Source organism: Balaenoptera ricei, chromosome 1 (genome assembly GCF_028023285.1).
Source record: "Balaenoptera ricei isolate mBalRic1 chromosome 1, mBalRic1.hap2, whole genome shotgun sequence".
NCBI lineage: Eukaryota > Metazoa > Chordata > Mammalia > Artiodactyla > Balaenopteridae > Balaenoptera > Balaenoptera ricei.
Genome location: NC_082639.1, coordinates 60,472,096 through 60,492,952, shown reverse-complemented (window position 1 = coordinate 60,492,952; position 20,857 = coordinate 60,472,096). Strand labels below are relative to the sequence as shown.

General features: G+C 35.4%; 1 protein-coding gene across 1 annotated transcript in view; it reads right to left on the bottom strand.

Annotated features, from left to right (window-relative positions):
* The window catches only part of LRRC7 (leucine rich repeat containing 7), a 496,206-nt gene that overhangs the window by 170,344 nt on the left and 305,005 nt on the right, over positions 1-20,857 (bottom strand). Inside the window, exon 8 of the mRNA XM_059899299.1 lies at positions 1,655-1,718. Within this exon, the coding sequence (XP_059755282.1) occupies positions 1,655-1,718 (64 nt within the window). The remainder of the gene's footprint in view (positions 1-1,654; positions 1,719-20,857) is intronic.

Below are 20,857 nucleotides of genomic sequence, written 5' to 3'. Positions count from 1 at the left end.
AAGCTCTGAAGTTTGTTTTTAATGGACCTCTTTCAGTTTGCATATCACTTGGACTCTCAGAGCCTGTAGACTTGCTATGGGGTCACTATTAAGGTTATGGCTGGTGAGGTTCCTTCACAACAGAAATCGGGGATGGACTTCCAAGCATGGTGCTGGAGGGAAGACAGGGCAGAGACTTATGCATGCATATGCAATGATAACTGGGTGATGGCACTGCCAGCAAGAGGAAGATGGCCAAGGCTCCCAGGGGGTATTGTCTCATCCCAAAGAACCAACGGCAGGTTTAGAATTGCAGATTTAACACAGGAGGCAGTATCAGCTGCAGACATCAGCCCAGAGGCCAGCACTTCTGAAAACCAGCCTGAGGCCAGGGGGTGTCTTTTCCTCATGTCAGAAAGATATGTACCATCCTTCGCACTCACTCAAATTCCATCTTAAGGAGACAAGCAGGGGAAGGCAAGAGGTTACAGAGAATTTCTATGCAGGGAAGATGAACACAACCTAAAGGAACCATGTAACTTCTAGAATTAGATTTAACTTCTAATCATAGAAGAATAAAAGTCAGTTTTTACCCTCAATAAAGAGCTGATAGAGGCTGGGACAATGATCAAATTAGTTATGGTCAAAGTAAAACAAGTTGATTCTTTTGCACATTCAAATTGTAGTGTGAATTATACCCTATCACCCCTATACACTGGCATTTACTGAGAATCACTTTTTCCAGGCCCTGTACATTTTTTTATTTAATTCTCCTACAAACCTTGGAGGGGAGGAACCATTATAATCTCCATTTTATAGAAAAGGAAAATGAGGCTTAGAGAGGTTAAGTCATTTTCACAAGGTCATGTAACTAGTAACATAGCTGCAAAAGAAAAGCTGTTTACTCAATTAAATGTTTTAATTTAAAAATAGTTAAAATATAATTTAGGTGAATTGATTTCTGAAATTTGAAGATGTTCAAGTGGAAGACCTCTGAGTAAAACAGGCTGGGTCTGCTGGTAAAAGAGTATTTTCTTTCTAATTTGCATTTGAGATTTTGGTCTTCAGGAACATTTAAAGAAAACTTAAGCCTAAAAGGAGTAGTCAAAATTCTGTCAATTTTGCTGGCAGTGAGGTCATAACATATGTTCACTAGAAAGACACTTTCAGTACAACTGGAAATAAAAGGCCATTGACCACTCTTCTCATGCTATGTCCATTAAGCAGCCAAAGCAGAAGTCTTCAAGGTATGGACTTTGGGTTAATCAAGTCTTGGTTTAATTCCTGTTCAACCACATAAAAGCTATGTAAGTCAGTGACCACTTTGAGCTTGTTTCCATAAAGTTAACATGGCAACATGGCAAATCAGGATTAAATGAGGCAACATATATAACACTCTGAACATGGTGCCTGCTATATAGGTGGTGCTCAAAACTGACAATTTGCATCTGCCTATCCGTACCCCCGCTTTTTAAAGTTAATCCTAATATTATTCAGTTCCCTGTAGCTTACTATATAGATAAACAATCACTTTAATTCCAGATTTTATTTCATTTTTATATTTAGCAAATGTAAATGTGCACCTGATGATTTAATACCTGGGGTTATAAAGACAGAGCAAAAGAAATAATCCCCTGGGATATATTTATCAAATTTAGAAAATGCATTCGCTTACCAGCTCACTGAATTCATTATTGCCTAGGTCAAGTCTTTCCAACTGGGCCAGTTTGTGCATTGACCTATAACAGATGGAGAAAAATATTATTGTGAGGCAGTGCATGACACATTGCTCCAAAAGACATTCCACCCACCTCCCTATCAGATTTACCTGGGTGTATAGTGTACAGATACGGGGGTATTTTTTAGGGAGAAGTAAGTTGCAAATATACAGTAACATATGCAAACTGCTGCCTGAGAACCTTTAGTAGCTTACCATGTTTCCAAATGCCAGTCTATGGATGGAGTTCTGGCCTGGCTGCTTAACGAAAATCTGGGAAGCTTGTTAAAAATCTATACCAATAGGAGGTACCGATTGGGGCTCCAAAATCCATATTTTTAAGAATCCCCACAGGTTTGGAAACCAACGGATAAACCCAATTCTTAGTAAAGCATTCTAAAATTCCACAATATGGCCACAAATTCATCATCAATCTTGTCATTTTTCACTTCCTTAAATGAAGTTCTGTTACAGAAAAACTTTTTTTCCTTCTTTTATTGAGGTATAGTTGATTTATAATATTATGTAAGCTTCAGATGTACAACATAGTGATTCACAATTTTTAAAGGTTATATTTCATTTATAATTATTATAAAATATTGGCTATATTCCTTGTGTTGTACTTTATATCCTTGTAGTTCATTTATTTTATACATAGTAATTTGTACCTCTTAATCCCCTACCCCTAACTTTTGTACTCATTGTCTCCTAAACATATTGGCTTGAATGATGCTGCAGCTTTGAACAACCTTAAACCTTGGGCAAGAGTTGGTGCCAAAGATTAGACATACCTTAGCACATGCCAGGTGCAATCAGCATTTACCAAACCATTCTCAAGTATAACATACAACATAAGAAAAGAGAGCATTTTTCTGATTTTCAAGTTTTTTATCTCCCTACTAACCAGAATGCTGTCTCCAAGTCTTGACTATACAGAAATTCTGGAGGCATTGTTGACTCAAATCTCAAAAAATTTTTGTTCCTTCATCTTTAAAATTCATGTAGTAATTATCTTATAGGGCTTTTATGAGTAGCAAATGAAATACTACTGTAATTCAGACTCTGTCAGGCACTCAGAAATGCAAAAAAATGTGTGTACTCTTTCTTCACTCAGCAACTATTATTGAAAGATTATTATGTGCTAGACAATCTTTTGGGGTCTGGGAAATAGCACTGGATGAAAAGAAACAAAAATTCCTCCTCGAAAGTATTTTACATTCCAGTGGAGATGATAATGACAATAAATAAAACAATTAAGTAAAATAAAATAATATACTAGAAGGTTATAAGTGCTATGAAGAACACTTAAGAAGAGGAGGAAGATAGGAAGAATTCATATAACATGACTGCAGTTTTTAATAGGGTAATCAGGTCTCACTGAGAAGAAATTTGAGCCAGTGCTTAAAGGAAATGAAGGAGCATCCTAGTGCCTAGACTCTGAAGCAGGGACACGTTGCTTGCTTGAAGACACCCTAGGTAACCAGTGTGGCTGAAGTAGATTGAGGGACAGGAGAAGTAAAGAGATGATAATGGGGGGTTAGAAAATACGGGGTCTTATAGCCCAAGACTTTGGCTTTGATTTTGAGTAAGATGGAGGGTCACTGAAAGGTTTTGATCAAAGGTATATTGAAGTGACTTGTTTTAAAAGGATACCTATGATTTCAGGCTTGTAGACAGACCGAGGAGGACGAAGGTGGAAGCTGGGAGATCAAACAGGCAGTTAATGGAAAATGCCAAATGAGAGGTGACGGCGGTTTGGTCAGGTTGGTGACAGCGGAGGGGGTGAGAAGTGATTGGGTTCTGGACATATTTAAGATTAGATTCAAATGTTTTGTTGATGAAATAATTGTGGAGAGTTAGAGAAAGTAGAGTCAAATGTGATTAAAAGTGTGTTTTGGTCTGAACAACTAGAAGGATGAAGTGTAATTGACTGATGGAGAAGACGGTGAGCAGGGTTTTGGGTTCATCAAAAGCTTGGTTTTAAATGTTCTCACCCCTGTCCATCCCCCCTCAGATTTCCTCCCCAAAAGATAAATATGTGAAGTGATGGATGTGTTAATTAATTAGATGAGAAGAATCCTTTCACAATGTATACTTCTATTAAATCATCACAATGTACTTTAAATATCCTATAATTTTATTTATCAGTTACACCTCACCTCATAAGATTGAAAAAAAAAGAAATGCTAAATTTGAAATTTCTATTGTAAAGCCAACTAGAGATGTCAAGCAAGAAGTTATATACAAAAGTCTGGAGTTCAGGGAAGAAGTCCAGGCAAAATAGATCATTTGAGCATGGTCAGCATACAGATGGTATCAAGCCTTGAGCATGTGAGATCACCAAAGGAATGAGTGTAGATGAGAAGATAATAGGTCTAAGAAGACCTGAGGATGAGCCAGGAAAGAAGACAGAGAAGCTACTAGGATCACAAGAGAAAAGCCAGAAGAGTGTGAAGAACTGGAAGCCAAGAAAAGATGGTGTTTCAAGGTGGAAGAAATAACAAATTGTAAGAAAAATTGATGATATACCTGAGAAATGACCACTTGATTGAACAACATGTAGATTAGTGGTGACTTTGAGAAGATCAGTTTTCTGTTTTAAGCCTTTGCTAATGCTCTTTTTCTCCCGTTCAATATGCCTTTATCCATACATCTTCAATACTCTTTATTCAATAACATAAACATATTGATTTCCTACTATCTCTCAACTTTTAAGGTTATCAAGATGAAAGGTGTTTTTCCTATTATCAGGTAGCTCATAATCTTGAAAGAAAATGGTTAAGACAATGGGCCATTTTTACCCAATAGACTAAATGCCATAGAAAATATATGTGTAGGATTCTAAAGAAGTGCTTTTTCAGCATTGGGGAGTGTGAGTAAAAAATAGGAGACTCTACTGACACTTCACTTTGTAGCAGTTGATCAGGCTACAGAATCAGAAGAGATGGATGTTTTTTGGAAGAGACATCAAAGGGGGGCATTGAAAGAGATCAAAGCCCATTCAAGGAACTGCAGGTTAGTAAGAATGGTAAATAAGAAATAAGAAACATAGTAAGAAATAAGAAATAATACGTAGACAAGGACCAGATCATGAGATCATCCATGTTAAACAAAGAAGTTTGAGTTTTAGCTTGAAGGCAATGGAAGCTTTAAGATTTAGATAGGGAAGATATATCAAATTTTTATTTTAGAAAGATCACTTTGGCAGCTTGGAGTGGTGTGGGAAATGTGGAGAAGATGTGCTAGCAAAAAGGTCAAATAAAAGACTGTCCTGAAATCTATGTGGGATATAATTGTGGTCAGAAATAAGACAATGGCAGTACGGATGATATGGTGGGAACTATGAGGGATGCATTGGTGAAGACATACTTGGTAGTGATGATAGTTGGTTGGATGTGGAAGGTAAAGAAGAGGAAGGAATTGAAGCTAGTTTCTGGATTGAGTAGCACTGTGGGAATATTGCAAAGGAATAAATCTAAGGTGGAGAGAGCTGGATGTAGTGAATACTTTTTAAAATACTATAGAGAATTTGCGGTGAATGTGTGAGTCCTATGTTAGGAGAAAATGTGTGTGTGTGTGCATGTGTGCTCACACACGTGCACATGTGCGCCTGTGTAAGACTGGAGCTCATGTAAAAGGTCTTGACTAGAAATAAATATTTGAAAAATAAATAAGTGAGGTTTCTTATCTACTCCACTGCAAAGTTATCTCTCCTTTTAAGCTCACATACTATCTGTTTTCTTTTCCATGATTTATTTGGCATTGGTCACTAACTTTCTTGAATTGTTAGTCTTTTTCATATATATATATGTCTCCTTTATGTTTCAAGATGCCCAGAAGGGTCTGTGTGGGACCACTAGCAGTCCAAAGATGGTTGTGAAACACTGGCCAGCATTGTAAGAACATCTGACTCACCTCTTGCCAAACCTATACCACTGAATAGGTGCTTCTAGGGGAAGGGGTGGTAGTGGCTGCGCTCCATGAAGAGAGAATTAGATTTTCTTTTGAGCCTGGGAATACTGAGGAGTGGCAGATTCTCTCAAGCTTTGTTCCTGGACCACATTGTAGTCCAACAAACAATGACCACCAAAACTTTGGGAACCAAGGTGAAGGACCAAGTGACCAAGCATGGCAATGAATGAAAAATGACCACAGGAGTAGTAAAGCCACCTGCATTTGACTTGACCATGTAGCCTTAGGCAAAAAGTATTCTAGTGAGAACCGTCATGAGCTGAAGACCAGAAGCCTTTCCACAGCTTCCTGAACTCTAGGAACTCTGTAGTTCTCACTGATCTCCAAGATGCGTATCACATAAACCTGAGAATATACATTTTTTCTATCCATGGTGGTTAAAGAGAAAGACACAATTATTTTTATTAAATGAAGACATGAGTGATGTCTTGTACTTGAGTGTCCTAAAGTAAATTTTATTAGTTCTGGGATTTATCTCTTTTTTCTAGGCTAAATATTGGTGACCTCTTAAATCATTTCTTGTATGATGGGGTTTCCAGAAACCTAAACACCCTGATCATCTTTATCAAAGCTTCTCTTCCAAACAGGATGAGATACAAACCTGGCACTTTTGTTTTTATAGATAAAGCTTTACTGGAACATAGTCATGCCCATTTGTTAACATATAATCTACGGCTGTTTTGCACTGCAATGGCAGAATTGAGTAGTGAGACAGACCATATGGACCACAGAATCTGAAACATTTCCTATCTCTGAAGGCCAGCTGGCACTCAGAATTAAACACTGTTCTTTAGACGTGGGCTGACCAAGACAATGTATAAATGTATATGTTATGTCTTATGTTTCTATTAGTGCAGTTTGTTTGATTCCTTTTGTATGGGGATAGGTAGCCTCTCTGTCACCTCTAAGACTTTTTCTTTTCCCATCCTAGTTTTAGGCTACTGCTTGTGAAATCTTTGACTCATAAATTCATACATAAAAACTACATTTTAAGCTTATAACATAGCTTCCTACGATTCCTTTGCCATCCTTTTGAATGAGCAACAATTTTCCTTTTGTTTGCTCTGGAACAACAATGACAAAAGGCTTTCCCATGAGGTTTTCTAAACTATTTCCTGAAGCTTATTTAAGTTCTGTTGTTTAAAATATCTTTTCTTCTATTTTAATTTTATCTCATTTTATTTTCTTGATCCTAGTTTCCATTAATTACTATCACCAAAGTTTCATTCTATCATTACATTCTTACTTCCATTTTTAAAGTTACTTTCCAATATGATTTCTTACATACCTTTAAAATTTTACACTCTTATTTCTGCTTTTTGAAAATGTTGTTCTATATTATTTCTTACACTTTACACTTTCAAAATGACTGTCTTTACCCACAATATTTTAGATAGTTTGTAATGCAGCCTGTTGCTTTTCTTGTTCGTGTGCTAGTTACTAAACTATAATCATTCTGTCAAATTCTCCAAAAAAAGTTTCTTTTAGATGAAATATGTAATAGGTTTTAAATATAATTAGGACACAAACAAGTAAGGCTTTGTCAGAAAAATAAAATAGAACTCATGGTATTTTTATGTTAGTAGTGTTTGTGAGCGTTCATTCATTCACTTTGTGCTTCCTTATGGCAGGTGCCACGAGGACACTGAAGTTACAAAGATTTCTGGGATGCAGGGTTTCTCAACCTTGGCACTACTGACATTTTGGGCCAGTTAATTCTTTGATATAGGAGACTACTTTGTGCACTGTAGGATGTTTAGCACATCTTACATAGTCTCTACCCAGAAAGATCTATTTTTAAAATGGGAATGACCTTTCAATGAATAATTACTTCACAGGGTGATACATGCTAGGATAAAAGTATGTATAGATTGCCATAGGAGCTCAGAAGAAGGAACATTTGACAGTTTGGTAATTATGGAAAACTTTAAGAAAAGGTGAAGTTTGAGCTGGGTTTTGGAGAACCTTGCTATATGAGTCATATACATCTGCACGTGTGAAAAGAAAGAATAAAAATACTAAAAGAGTACATCTGAAGCTGAGGGTTTTCTGTGATTGAAGCTTAAGTCCACAATACTAACATGTATCCTTAAAGAATGTAAGAGATTTTAGTCCAAAGTGAAGAAATTCTAAAAATTCCCATTAGAGTTTCTTGCAGGCACCCCTGTCATTCTATCCTCATGGCTGGATAAGGGGACGTCTGGGATGCAGCTATCTTGTGCATTGTAGGAAGTTTAGCAGCATCTAAGGCCTCAACCTACCTAATATCAGTAGGACTCTCTGCAGTTTTCACAACCAAAATGTCTCCAGACATTGTCAAATGTCCCCAGGGTAGAGGTTAAGGGGGCAAAATTACTTCTAGTTGAGATCCACTGTGCTAGAGGAATATTCCAGGCTTTTATCTCCTCTCCTTGCTGATTCCTTGGAGGGTGAGCCTCTTATCTCCATTTGTTTACCTCCTTACTCTACTAGGTGGGGCCCACGTGGCCTGTTCTTATGCACTTCAAGCAGCCTACTTGATTACTTACTCATTTGACTGTACTCCTTTGTCCTTACAGTAAACACATATGGGTCTGGGGTCTATCTCTATGTCCCAACACAGGAATCCAACTGGTGTGACTTCCCCTTACAAAGGGCTTGAAGGCATGATCACTGCCATAGGTTAGGGAGAAAATATCAGAACTTGTTACAATTTGGGTCACATTCTCTATCAGTTATGCCTACAATTTGATCATCTCCTGTCTGAACCGAATATCTTTCTGATTATTTAGATTCATTTGTAAAGTTCACCTAGTTATCTGAATGAGCAAGTTCTAATGAAATTGGTTGTATTAAATGATGTTTACCAACCTATGTTCATATTATATATGTAAAAATTGTAGAAATGTGTAAAATTTCCATGATTGTTACATTTATCATTGCTGCTTCTCTTGCCTGTAATGTTCTAACTCATAAATCTTCTCATAGCTGGCTCCTTTTCAGCTCAGCTCATATTTTTCCTCCTCATATCCCCTTTACCCAAAATTAAATCTTCTTCCCATCTTCATGTTATATATTGCCCTGTTTCATTTTCTTCTTAACACTTACCACTGAAAATATTTAATTTAATTTTTTAGGTTAATTTTATATTTTAATATTTAATACTGAAAATTAAAACTTGTTTACTTGTTAATTTTTTTCCCCCTGCTAGACTGAAACTTCATGAGAGCAAGTAAGTTGTTGATCTTACAAATAGCTTCTCAATCAGTTTGTTTAATGAAGATATTCATATGTGCATGAATGAATAACTCTTTACCAGTGAGCTGTTTGAATTCTAGAATATTTACAAAGAAAAACCACTCAATTTTTATCAGGCATCTACAGTTAATTAACAGTTGCCAAGGAGGCAGCTATAATTAATTAACAGTTGCCAAGGAGATATCCTGATAGGCTTGTTTTAATGAATATTGTAATGAATATACATTAGCTTACTTATTGTAAACTATGAGTGATAATAGAGGCAGATAAGGCTGAGATTCATCCATCCCAGGATATCTGCATCTTGTGTTAAGTTGACTTCCTGACATTTTCAATAGTAGGTTTTAAAAAATCCAAATAATAAAAAATACTAAGTGACAAAAAGAGTCATGTACCAAAATGTTCATTGCAGCTCTATTTACAATAGCCAGGACATGGAAGCAACCTAAATGTCCGTCGACAGATGAATGGATAAAGAAGATGTGGCACATATATACAATGGAATATTACTCAGCCATAAAAAGAAATGAAATGGAGGTATTTGTAATGAGGTGGATGGAGTTAGAGTCTGTCATACAGAGTGAAGTAAGTCAGAAAGAGAAAAACAAATACAGTATGCTAACACATATATACGGAATCTAAGGAAAAAAAAAAAAAAAAAAAAAAGGTCATGAAGAACCTAGTGGCAAGACGGGAATAAAGACACAGACCTACTAGAGAATGGACTTGAGGATATGGGGAGGGGGTGGGGTGAGATGTGACAGGGTAAGAGAGTGTCATGGACATATATACACTACCAAATGTAAAATAGATAGCTAGTGGGAAGCAGCCGCATAGCACAGGGAGATCAGCTTGGTGCTTTGTGACCACCTAGAGGGGTGGGATGGGGAGGGTGGGAGGGAGGGAGATGCAAGAGGGAAGAGAAATGGGAACATATTGTATATGTATAACTGATTCACTTTGTTATAAAGCAGAAGCTAACACACCATTGTAAGGCAATTATACTTCAATAAAGATGTTTAAAAAAAAAAAAAGAGAGAAAAAAAGAAAAGAAAAAAAAATACTAAGTGAAATATTTAGGTGAGTTTTTCATTTGTTTGGATATCTGAAATATAGCAACAAAACTCTAAATGGAGAGTAGTTTAGGGCATAGACTCTGAATTCAGACAACCTGAGTACAAATCCTGATTCTGCCACTCACTAGCTGTTTGACTTTAAACCAATAAGAACATCTTTGCACCTCAGTTTTCTCATCTGTAATATGGGAATGATAATAAGAAACCTTACATCATAAGGTTATTTTGATGATTAAAATAGTTAATACAGGTAAAGCACATAAATTGTGATTGACATATGGTAGGTGTTCTTTAAGAGTTAGGTATTGAAATACTTACAGAAGAATTTCAGAGTTGGAAATATTTTGAGAGATTATTGAGGTCAGAGTTTCTTGAAGTTTTCCTAAGGACTTATAAATGTTGCATGATTTAAAAAAAATTTCAGATGGCCAGTACATTTTGGCAAATCTTGCTTAAAAAATGTTAAATAGATTTCTTATCAGTAGGACTTCTCATAAAACATACAAATGTTCATTGTGATTATTTAACAGATTCAATTAGTTTAGACAACTTCCTGTTTATGTGACCAAAACCATTTTTCTTTTCTTTCCCACAGGACATTTCTTAGACTAGGAGGACACTGTAAATACTTTTCTGCAGATGGCGAAATTGAGTTCTTGTCCAACCCAGTCCATGGAATCATGGATACACTTAGTCCATGAAAACACAGGCCTGTGTGTTTCCCTATAATGAGTATAGGATTTAAATTTGATCGAATCATCCTCTTTTGTCTTCTTGAAACTCTGACCTGTCAGGCCCTGCATCTTAGCTCCCAATATTCACTTCAGGCTCTTCTTGCATTTATGACTGTTTTGGACATGCTTCCCTGGTTTGACTTTCACATTCTCCTTAAAAGACCATGTTGATTTTTGCCATTTGGCCTTATGCACAGCAACCTCAGGAAAAAGAAATGCTCCCTTCTTACTAGAGGAGGCTTGGTGACTTGTTCAACGTCACACAGAAAGTTAATGACAGAGCTGGCACAGGATCTCTTTTCACAGCAGTGGCCAATCATCTAAACCTGGCCTGGACTGTTTGGCTTGACCTTTGTTTAAATATGAATGTTTTTATGAAAAGTATATTTTCTAGAGCTCACTGTAGTCTATGCCAGGCGTCAAGAAACTTTTTCTATTAAAGGCTAGACAAGAAGGGTTTCATGCTCTATAGGCCATATGGTCTCTATCTCAACTACTCAGTTCTGCCATTGTAGTGCAAAAGTAGCCATATATGACATATTAACAAATGGATATGGCTGTGTTCCAATAAAGCTTTATTTATAAAAAAGGGGCCACCAAATTTGGACCATAAGCCATAGTTTTCCAACCCCTGGTCTACATCAGTCCTTAAGATCTTACATCTAGATAGCTCCGTGGGTTTATGATATAAGCTTGGTCCCTAAGAATATTTAAGTTTTAAAAACTTGATACAATAGATAAATTAAGGACTGGAAATATTTATTATTAGGTAATTGCCACTAGATAACTATATTTATATACTATTTGAAATTCTCATTTCTTAGGGTACATGTTACTGGAATCTAGGGACATTTATTCTTAATACTGTCATTTGGTTGCATTTATGAAAATTAAGTCCTTACTAGCATGCTATTACTTTATAGCATTTATCCCATTGCAAATCTGGTAAAAGATTCCAATTGGAGCAATGACGGGAAATAACGCAATATCTTGGTGCATCTGTCACTTTGATAAAATTATACAGTCTATGATTTGCTTTTTATCAGATTCAGAGGTTTTATCTATTTAAGTGTACAATTACTTCTGAAGCCACATAAAGTTGGCAGAATTTTGTTTCTCCATAAATTCCCAGTGCAGTAACATGGGTTTGCTGACTCTCGCAAGATTCTGCAAATTTTTGGCATGGGCTAATTCATTCCATCTTTTAACTTGTCTTTCAAATGTTCTCAAACACTCTCTAATTAGTGGCTATTCATGTCACAAGGATAGGAAAACTCCCCTCAGTTGCTACTGTCCGATGTTTCTCTCATATTGGAACTTAGGGAAAGAATACACTATCTTTCCACTTTACTTAATCCATGTCCTATGTTAAATGGACATTTACATTTTATATTTTGGACCTACCGATTCTACCATGTTATCATGTTCTTCTCTTGTTCACAATCTTTCTTTAAATGAACCTTGTATTATACATTTTGAAATAAATAATTTCTTACAACACAAGTACTAAAGACAAGAAGGCAAGACAAGAATTGATATTCTTTAAAAATGCAACTAGCGGCATACCTCATGTTGAAGAAACATAAACTTATTATCTTTACACACCAGGAAAAATTTTAAATCCATTGTCCAATAACATAATATAATTTCTATGATAAAATGTTTTCTATAAAGATTCTCCCTTGATGGGCTACATGAGAAAAGAATCTTAAAAAAAAGAGTGGATATGTATAACTGATTCACTTTGCTGTACACCTGAAACTGATACAACATTGTAAATCAACTATACTCCAATAAAAATTAAAAAAAAATTCTTCCTCGATTATTACTATAGCTTAAGCCAATGTCACAGCTACAATATTTATGTACTCTTCCATCATTTCAATTCAACTTTCCCCTAAGAACAGCAACAAAAAGCTAAACTGGCTTCTTGGATCTCCCAGAAGGATATGTAACCAAACTAAACATCTATTATTTTGTCAAAGAATATTGGGAAGACAATTTTTTAGAATTCTTCTAATTAAGCAATTTGTGAATGCTTCTAATTAAGATGTTTCTCCTTGCAGTATTTAAATTTTTAGAATAAATATTTAAAGTATATAATTTACATCAAGCTGTCACATATTTTGAGTATTTCCTTGGGAAATATTTTTTCCTTTTAAATATTCAACATTTAAAACTTTAAGCTGATTTCATGATGTCTTATTGGAAAAATTTTCTTTCCTATAATTACGTATCTCTAATTTAATGCATAACATGAAAAAAAGATTCTGTATGAAGAAATAAACTTACAAGTAACCTCTCAAGAATAGCTTTAGTTTATATAGTAAGATAAACTTCTCCAGTGAAATAGATTAAAGTATAAAATAGAACCTTGTGAACAGCAATCAGCTGTAAGACAAATTCTGCACTACTCTAATTAGATTGAGGAGAAGGCTAAATTTCATTCCTCTCTCTCTAGTCTCCTTGGGTTTATGACCAGAACCAGTCATTCATTCACTCTGAACGTGAGTTTTCCCACTGGCCAAAAATTATTGTGCATTCCTAACTCATGACAATGCAGCAAAAATAAAATTGTACTTGTAAGACTTTCTGAACTCTTTCTGGAGAAACGGTGCCATATGAGCAGAAACCATGACGATTATCTCTGTGTATGGCCACACTTCAGGAACTGAAGCTCCTAGCTTGCACTGAAGCAGTCCAATCAAGAGGTTATGGGAAACATAATCAGCTATGAAGATGCTCATTTTCACTAGAATATGCTGCAACCTACATTATAAGCTCATGAAGAGATTTCGAATGCTACTGAAAAAATACTCAGGCACAGTTAAGCTATTTTAAAACTCATAGATAACTGAGCAGGGAAAAACAAGTTTCTTTCCTAAGAGACTCTTCACACACACACACACACACACACACACACACACACACACACACACACATACACAGTCTCATTGTTTCAGGCTCATTATTTCTTCCTATTATTCAATGAAAAAATTACAACCTGTCACTTTGGGCTTTGTAAATATTAATTCATGTACTTTTATGTAGATCTGGCCTTAGATTGTTGATACCCTGACTGATGTAAAATACAGAAACAACCCTGTGACTAAGATGTCGGAGAATTTGAACTTTAGCAGATAAAGGCCTTTGAAAATAATCTGCCAAGGTAGCCATGGTTGGTTTCCCAGGCAACTCTCGTTTCCTTTCCCTTTCTTCCTTGCCAGCGGTATCTGCCCTGTATCAGAGACTGGAAATCCCAAATAGTTATGAGGCAAACCTCCTCTGCAGCTAAGATATGAGCATATGACTCAGTTCTGGCCACTAGAACAGGAAGAGGAGGAGAAGAGATTCTGAGGGAGATCCTGAGAAAGATTTTTCCCCTTGGTTTAAAAGAGGGAGACAGGCATGAGAACTTTTATACCTGTCCCTCTTTTTCCTCTTTTTTTCATGGTTGGATGAGAATGTGATGCCCGGAGTTGCAGCAGACACTATGAAACCATGAGGTAACAAGTCCAAGGATGAAAGTCAACATGCTGGGTATAGCAGTGTAGAAAAATCGAAAAAGACTGAGCTTTTGGTAAAATCATTAAGCTACTGAAACAAACTCTGGAACTGCTTATCTTGAGACTTTGTTATGGACAACAAGGTACCTATTATTTAAAAAGTCACTTTTACTCAGAATTCTGTTTCTTATTGCCAAAAGCATACTTTTAAACACACTCATTCTACTGAGCTATTAGGTACCTAAAAGAGCATCACATGGTTTGTTGGTGGCAGATGTAAAGTAAAAATAGAGGTCTTTTAAGGCGCAGAAGTGTCTGATACACCACACATTAAAAAAAAAAATCCTGATTTATTAATTTGAGTTTTAGTAGATTTTAGGCAAAAAATATAAAAGAAATAGTTTTAACACTTTTGTTCTTGATTAGAAAAAAAAATTTTGATAATACTAAACTAGCAAAGAAATGAATATATTACTACTTAATTAAATTAAGTACAAAGGTGCTTTTGGGATCATGAGAGATAATGTGCATTGACATATACACACTAATATGTATAAAACAGATAACTAATAAGAACATACTGTATAAAAAATTAAATCAAATTAAATTAAAAAAATAGAAAATATGTATAAAAGTATTTGCATAACCTTTGCAGCTTTAATTGATTTTATTTTTTTCTTCTACTTTTATTGAGCTATAATTGAAATATAGCACTGTATAAGTTTAAGGTGTACAGCATGATGATTTGACTTATATACATCATGAAGTGATTACCACAATAAGTTTAGTCAACATTCATCATCTCATATAGATACAAAATAAAAGAAAAAGGAAAAAATATTTTTTCCTGTGATGAGAACTCTTGGTATTTACTCTCTTAACAACTTTCATATATAACATACAGCAGTGTTCATTATGTTAATCATGTTATGCACTACATCCCTAGTACTTATTTACCTTATAACTGGAAATTTGTATCTTTTAATCACCTTCATTGAATTCTCCCTCCTTGCCCCCTCATCTCTGGTAACCACAAATCTGATCTCTTTTTCTATGAGCTTGTTTGTTTTCTTGTATGTTTTTGAAGTATAACTGACCTACAACACTATGTTAGCTCCTGGTGCACAACATAGTGATTTGACATGTCTATACATTACAAATTGATCACCATGATGTCTAGTTACCATCTGTCACCATACAAAGATAAAACATTATTATTGACTGTATTCCCCATGCTGTACATTTCATCCTTGTTACTCATTTATTTTGTAACTAGAAGTTTGTACTACTTTCCCTCACCTATTTCACTCATCCTCCTGGTCCCTTTTCCCTCTGGCAACCATCTGTTCTCTGTATCTGTGACTCTTTCTGTTTTGTTTTGTTTGTTCATGTGTTTTATTTTTCAGACTCCACATATAAGTGAAATCATATAGTATTTGTCTTTCTCTGTCTGACTTATTTTATTTAGCATAATACCTTCTAGGTCCAACAATGTTCAAAGCAGTTTAAGTTTTTTCCTTCCTGCATTTGACTTATCAATATTCTAGTTTTCCATTTTGACAATTTCTTTTTCATAAATTATTCTGTGGGTTTTTGTATGATTTCTGATGTTTATAAGTTCAACTTTTCAGAAACCATGACTGTGATTCTATATATATTCTGTTTCTTTTATTTTTTATTACTTTATAGTTTTGAAAATATGGTAAAGATGTTAATATTTTTCAAGTTTGTATACCTCTTCACTTTTATGTTTATTATATCTTCAAAGAAAATTACTCCACAAATCTTTTTTTCTAAATTCAGTTAATTAGAAAAATTATTTTTAATTATTATTATGATTATAAATTAAAATTATTAATTTTTCTTAATTTCCTAAATTAAGTTTCTTCTTAAAATAATATTTGCCTCAGACTCAACTAGATATTTTTTCTTCTATGTATTTATTACTAGAGATTCTTCCCTTAGTATTTGAATGCTAAAACCTACATTACTGGTATATTTTTTCATAGTGTCTATCAATACATAGAAATAAAATTAGCTTTTATTTAATAATTGGAATGATATGTGCTTTTAGCTGCATATGTTCACTTAAAATAGCAATTTAGGAACAAATTTCACTTAGGATAACTTTTTGAGTGGTCTTAACCAGGACTAATTTTTTCCCCATGGATATAAATTGGCATAAAGACTATCATGCTAAAAAATGATTATAACAATCAGTACTTAGAAGTTGTGAAATAAAATATAATAGGATAGCAATCAGAAATAACGGACTGTACAATAGAAACCAAATAGAACAATGGGTAAAAAATCAACTCTAGATGAGACCATTGTGAAATGTGCCTCATAATGAAAGCTCATTTCAATCAAAGAACTGTAAAAGACATTGAATTCTAATAGCATTATTTCTTATGGGTAATTATATTTATATAAAGGCAATCTTGCTTTAAAAAAGTCATAAGTTCAGCCATTGATTCTCAACATACTGTCAAAAAAATGATATTTCTGAACCTGAATTTTACTGAGGAAAGATTAACTTTTTGTCAATGTTACAAAACACTGAGCTAACTGCCCAAAGAGGAAGAAAGGTCTGATTCTTCATATCATCATTATCATTGTAGACAAAATAGCAAGTTGACTATCTTACTTTTGTACCACCCTGATACTTCATTTTACAAATTCCTTGTAAATTATCTTTTAAATTCATTAACCAAACAATTCTTTGATTAATATAACAAACATCTCTTGAGCACATATCAGATGGCTAGGCTAAGGGCTGGCACTAAGATGTGGTCACTTCCTTCAGGTACCTCACAACTTAGTGAAGTGGACATAAAAACATACAATTAACAATAATAATGGATAATATGAGATTTTTATTATGTGTTTAACAGTAATTCAAGGATTTACGCAACAAAACACAGTCCCTGCCCTGATGGAGCTTATATTCTATCAGAAAATTAAGAAATTAAGTGATTTTGAAGCTAATGTGTTAATTTATTATGCCTGGGATTCATGCTACCCAGAAGATGTCATGTTTTGAGAACTTGTAATTCAGGAACTGACCCAGAGATGGCATCATATCAGATAATATTGAAATTAGGGGTTATGAGGTGAAGAGTTCACCAGATGGAGAAGGCAGAAAGGGATTTTCAAGCAAGGAAAATGACACGAGCATCAGCATTCTCCTAGGTATTAAAGTATTCGACATGTTCGGGAAATAGCAAAGTATTTTCTCAATAAAATTCTCAGCAACATGAAGGGACTCAGAGGACTTCTTTGTTTCCTTAGCGTTAAAGCCCAAAGAAGACAGAAAGTTCTTTCTCAAAGCAGTTCACTCATGGAGAAGACTGGTTAAGAGAATTATTCCCCTGTCAGGCCACAGTGGGTTATGTTCCCAGGGCAAACTGGACCTTCACACTGTGAGCAGAGCTCACAGGTCTTGCGGATGGAGAACCATCAGTGCCAAAATAAGAAGATGGAGCCCAAGTCCCTTTAAGGAAAGGAAGGATTGATTGTCCCAATAAAGCAATGGTAGAAAGAACTTGCCTCTTACTTCTCTATTTCCTATTTTGATGAATGTTACCACTACCTCCCTTGTAGCCTAAAATAGAAACTTGGAAGCTATTCTAAACTTGTTTTTTCTCTATCACCTTCCAAATTAGTCAATTACAAGCACCTGTTTATTCTACCTCTGTTATACGTCTTGAATATATATTCTCTTTTCATCCTCTCTGCCTGACCCAAAGAAGGCTTCATATCAAGTAATACTAGAATTAGGGTTTAAGAGATGAAGAGTCCCTTAGCTCCTCTCACTTGTTAGTTTACTTACTTCTTGGTTTCACCTCTTTTACTTCTTGGACTATGGTGACCCAGGCCTTGTAACAGCTTCTTTGCTAGTCTGCCTGCTTCCAGTTTCAGCTTCTTCCAATCCATACTTATCATTGTCACAAGAGTAATCCCCCAAATAATTTGGTCATGTCATTTCTGGGCTCAGAAATCAAATTATTTCAGGAAAAGGTCCAAATTCCTCAACATTGCATTCAAGGAAATTATAATTTGACATCAGTTTACCTTTCTGATTTTATTGCCTGCAAAACCCCTACACCTATTATAATCTACAGCCATTTATAGTGTCCTAAATGAGCTAGGTTCTCTAATGGGAGCCATTCTCTGGTAGATTTATCTTTGGAGGTCATGAGACTAAATTTAGCCCTTTTAAATATATCTCAGAGGACTTCTCAGATTAAAAAATACAATTGAGAATAATTCAATTTTTATGAGGAGCAATTACTGGGGAAAATATTTGTTATGGTTTTGCCTCTTGAAAAGTATTAGGTTATCAAAAGAATATATTACCAAATAAACTGTTATAATTTTTATAGATCAAAAAAATACCAAAGCTTTTGGTTTGTATGCAACTAATATGAAGTCTCTCATGCGAAGCTGAGCAATAGAAATAATATTTAAAAATCTATGTAAGGGATGTAATGTACAACATGATGACTACAGGTAACACTGCTGTATGATATATATGAAAGCTGTTGAGAGGAAATCCTAAGCGTTCTCATCATAAGAAAACAAATTTCTTTTTCTTTTTTTACTTTTTATTTTTATTGCATCTAAATGAGATAATGGTTGCTAATTAAACTTATTGCAGTAATCACTTCACTATATATATATATATATATATATATATATATATCTCAAGCCATTATGTTGTACACTTTAAACTTATACAGTGATGTACTTCAATTATATCTTGATAAAATTGGGAAAAAATGAAAAAAAACTAACTGTAAGTGAGTCCTAATGTATCCAAATAAAAGGAAATAAAAAAATTCTATGTAAAGAAGCTTTCCTAGAACATCAGTGAAGTAGTAGGTAGAGTCTGTCACTATCTCCTAATTTAAGAGCTATTAAAATAGACATGGATTCTGAGATTTACAATAAGGACCCAGAAGTAATGGAATCTCTGTTATGGTGACTTCTAATTCCACATGATGTGTTCTTTTGAACTAATCAACACCACTTGGTCTTCTCTCTTCATATCAGTTCACAGGCAACCGACTCATCAATAATATCACTTCTTAGTTAGAGCAGGGGTTTTCAGACTATGGCCTGCAGGCCAAATCTGGTCCACTGCTTGTTGTTATATAGTCTACAAATTAGGAATAGTTTTTATATTTTTAAATAGTTGAAAAAAATCAAAAGAAGAATAATATTTCATAACATGAAAATGATATGAAATTCAAATTTTTCAGTGTCCATAAATAAAGATTTTTGGAACACAGCCATGCTTGTTTGTTTACATATTGTCTTTGGCTGCTTTTGTGCTACAATGACTGAGTAGTTGTGATGGAGACCCTATGGCCTGCAAAACTTAAATATTTGCCACTTGGCCTATTGCAGGAAAAAGTTTGCTGATCCCTGATTTAAAGTGACACGTCTTATGGACTGAATGTTTGTGTCCCCTCAAAATTCATATGCTGAAGTCCCAACCCTCAAGGCGATGGTATTTGGGGGTGGGGCCTTTGGGAGGTAATCAGCTTTAGATGAGGTCATAAAGGTGGGACCCCACCTCCCATAATTGGATTAGTGTCCTTATAAGAAGAGGAAGAGAGACCAGAGCTCCCTCTTTCCCTGCCATGTGAGGATACAGCAAAAAGGCATAATCTTCTAGCCAGGAAAAGGGCCCTCTCTGGGGGACAGAATCAGCCAGCACCTTGATCTTAGGCCTCCAGCCTCCAGAACTATGAGAAATAATTTCCTGCTGTTTAAACCACTCAGTCACGTCAATCTGAGCTGACTAATACAATACCTAATATTTGGAAATTATAGGCTTGGTAATTTTTTAATTGGTTGCCCAGCATCTGGCATTTTGGTCATTTCCACTTTAGGAATCTTGGTAGGAGGCAAAGCTTACCTACTGAAAAGGGAAGAGCAGCCCTGACAGCTGACAGCTGGTAGCTAGCTTGGTTGCTACCACCAAACCATGGTATTTCCCTGCTGATCATAAGCAATTTCACAAAATTATCAGTTGAGGACTCTTCAGACAATGATGGAATAAAACAAAGACAAGTCAACTACAAAATCAGACCTGGATAGAGACAAAAGCAGACCTTGTGTTTCTATTACTATAAGGAATTACTACTTCTTCTCCAATGGCAACTCCAGCTACCCTCCATTCCCCTGGTCTCAAAGGTTAAAAAATGCCCAAATCTCCAATAACCAAATGCCCCACTTTCAGAGAATACCTGATCCCGAAAAAAAACCACATTCTTAAACCTTCTCCAAAATCACCTAAAATCCCTCCTAACTCCCGCTTACTGAGGTGCTCCGTGGTTTTCCATGGTATGCAGCCTCCCTTGCTGCAGCAGTGAATAAACCTAATGTTGGTGAGTGAGTGTACATGGTGGTTTTTGGCTGCTGGGGATCAACATCCTTTTTAGAAGCCACATACCTGGCTTTCAAGTCTCTCTGGCATCAGTGAACTGGGGCCAGGGGCTATGCAAGTCAGACACATACTCCCTTCTCGCCACAGAAGCTAACTGAGGAGAATTCATTACGGCTTGAGCGGCAGAGGCAGCAGCAGCGAGAGTAACACATTGCAGGGTGATGGTGCAGTAGCAGTGG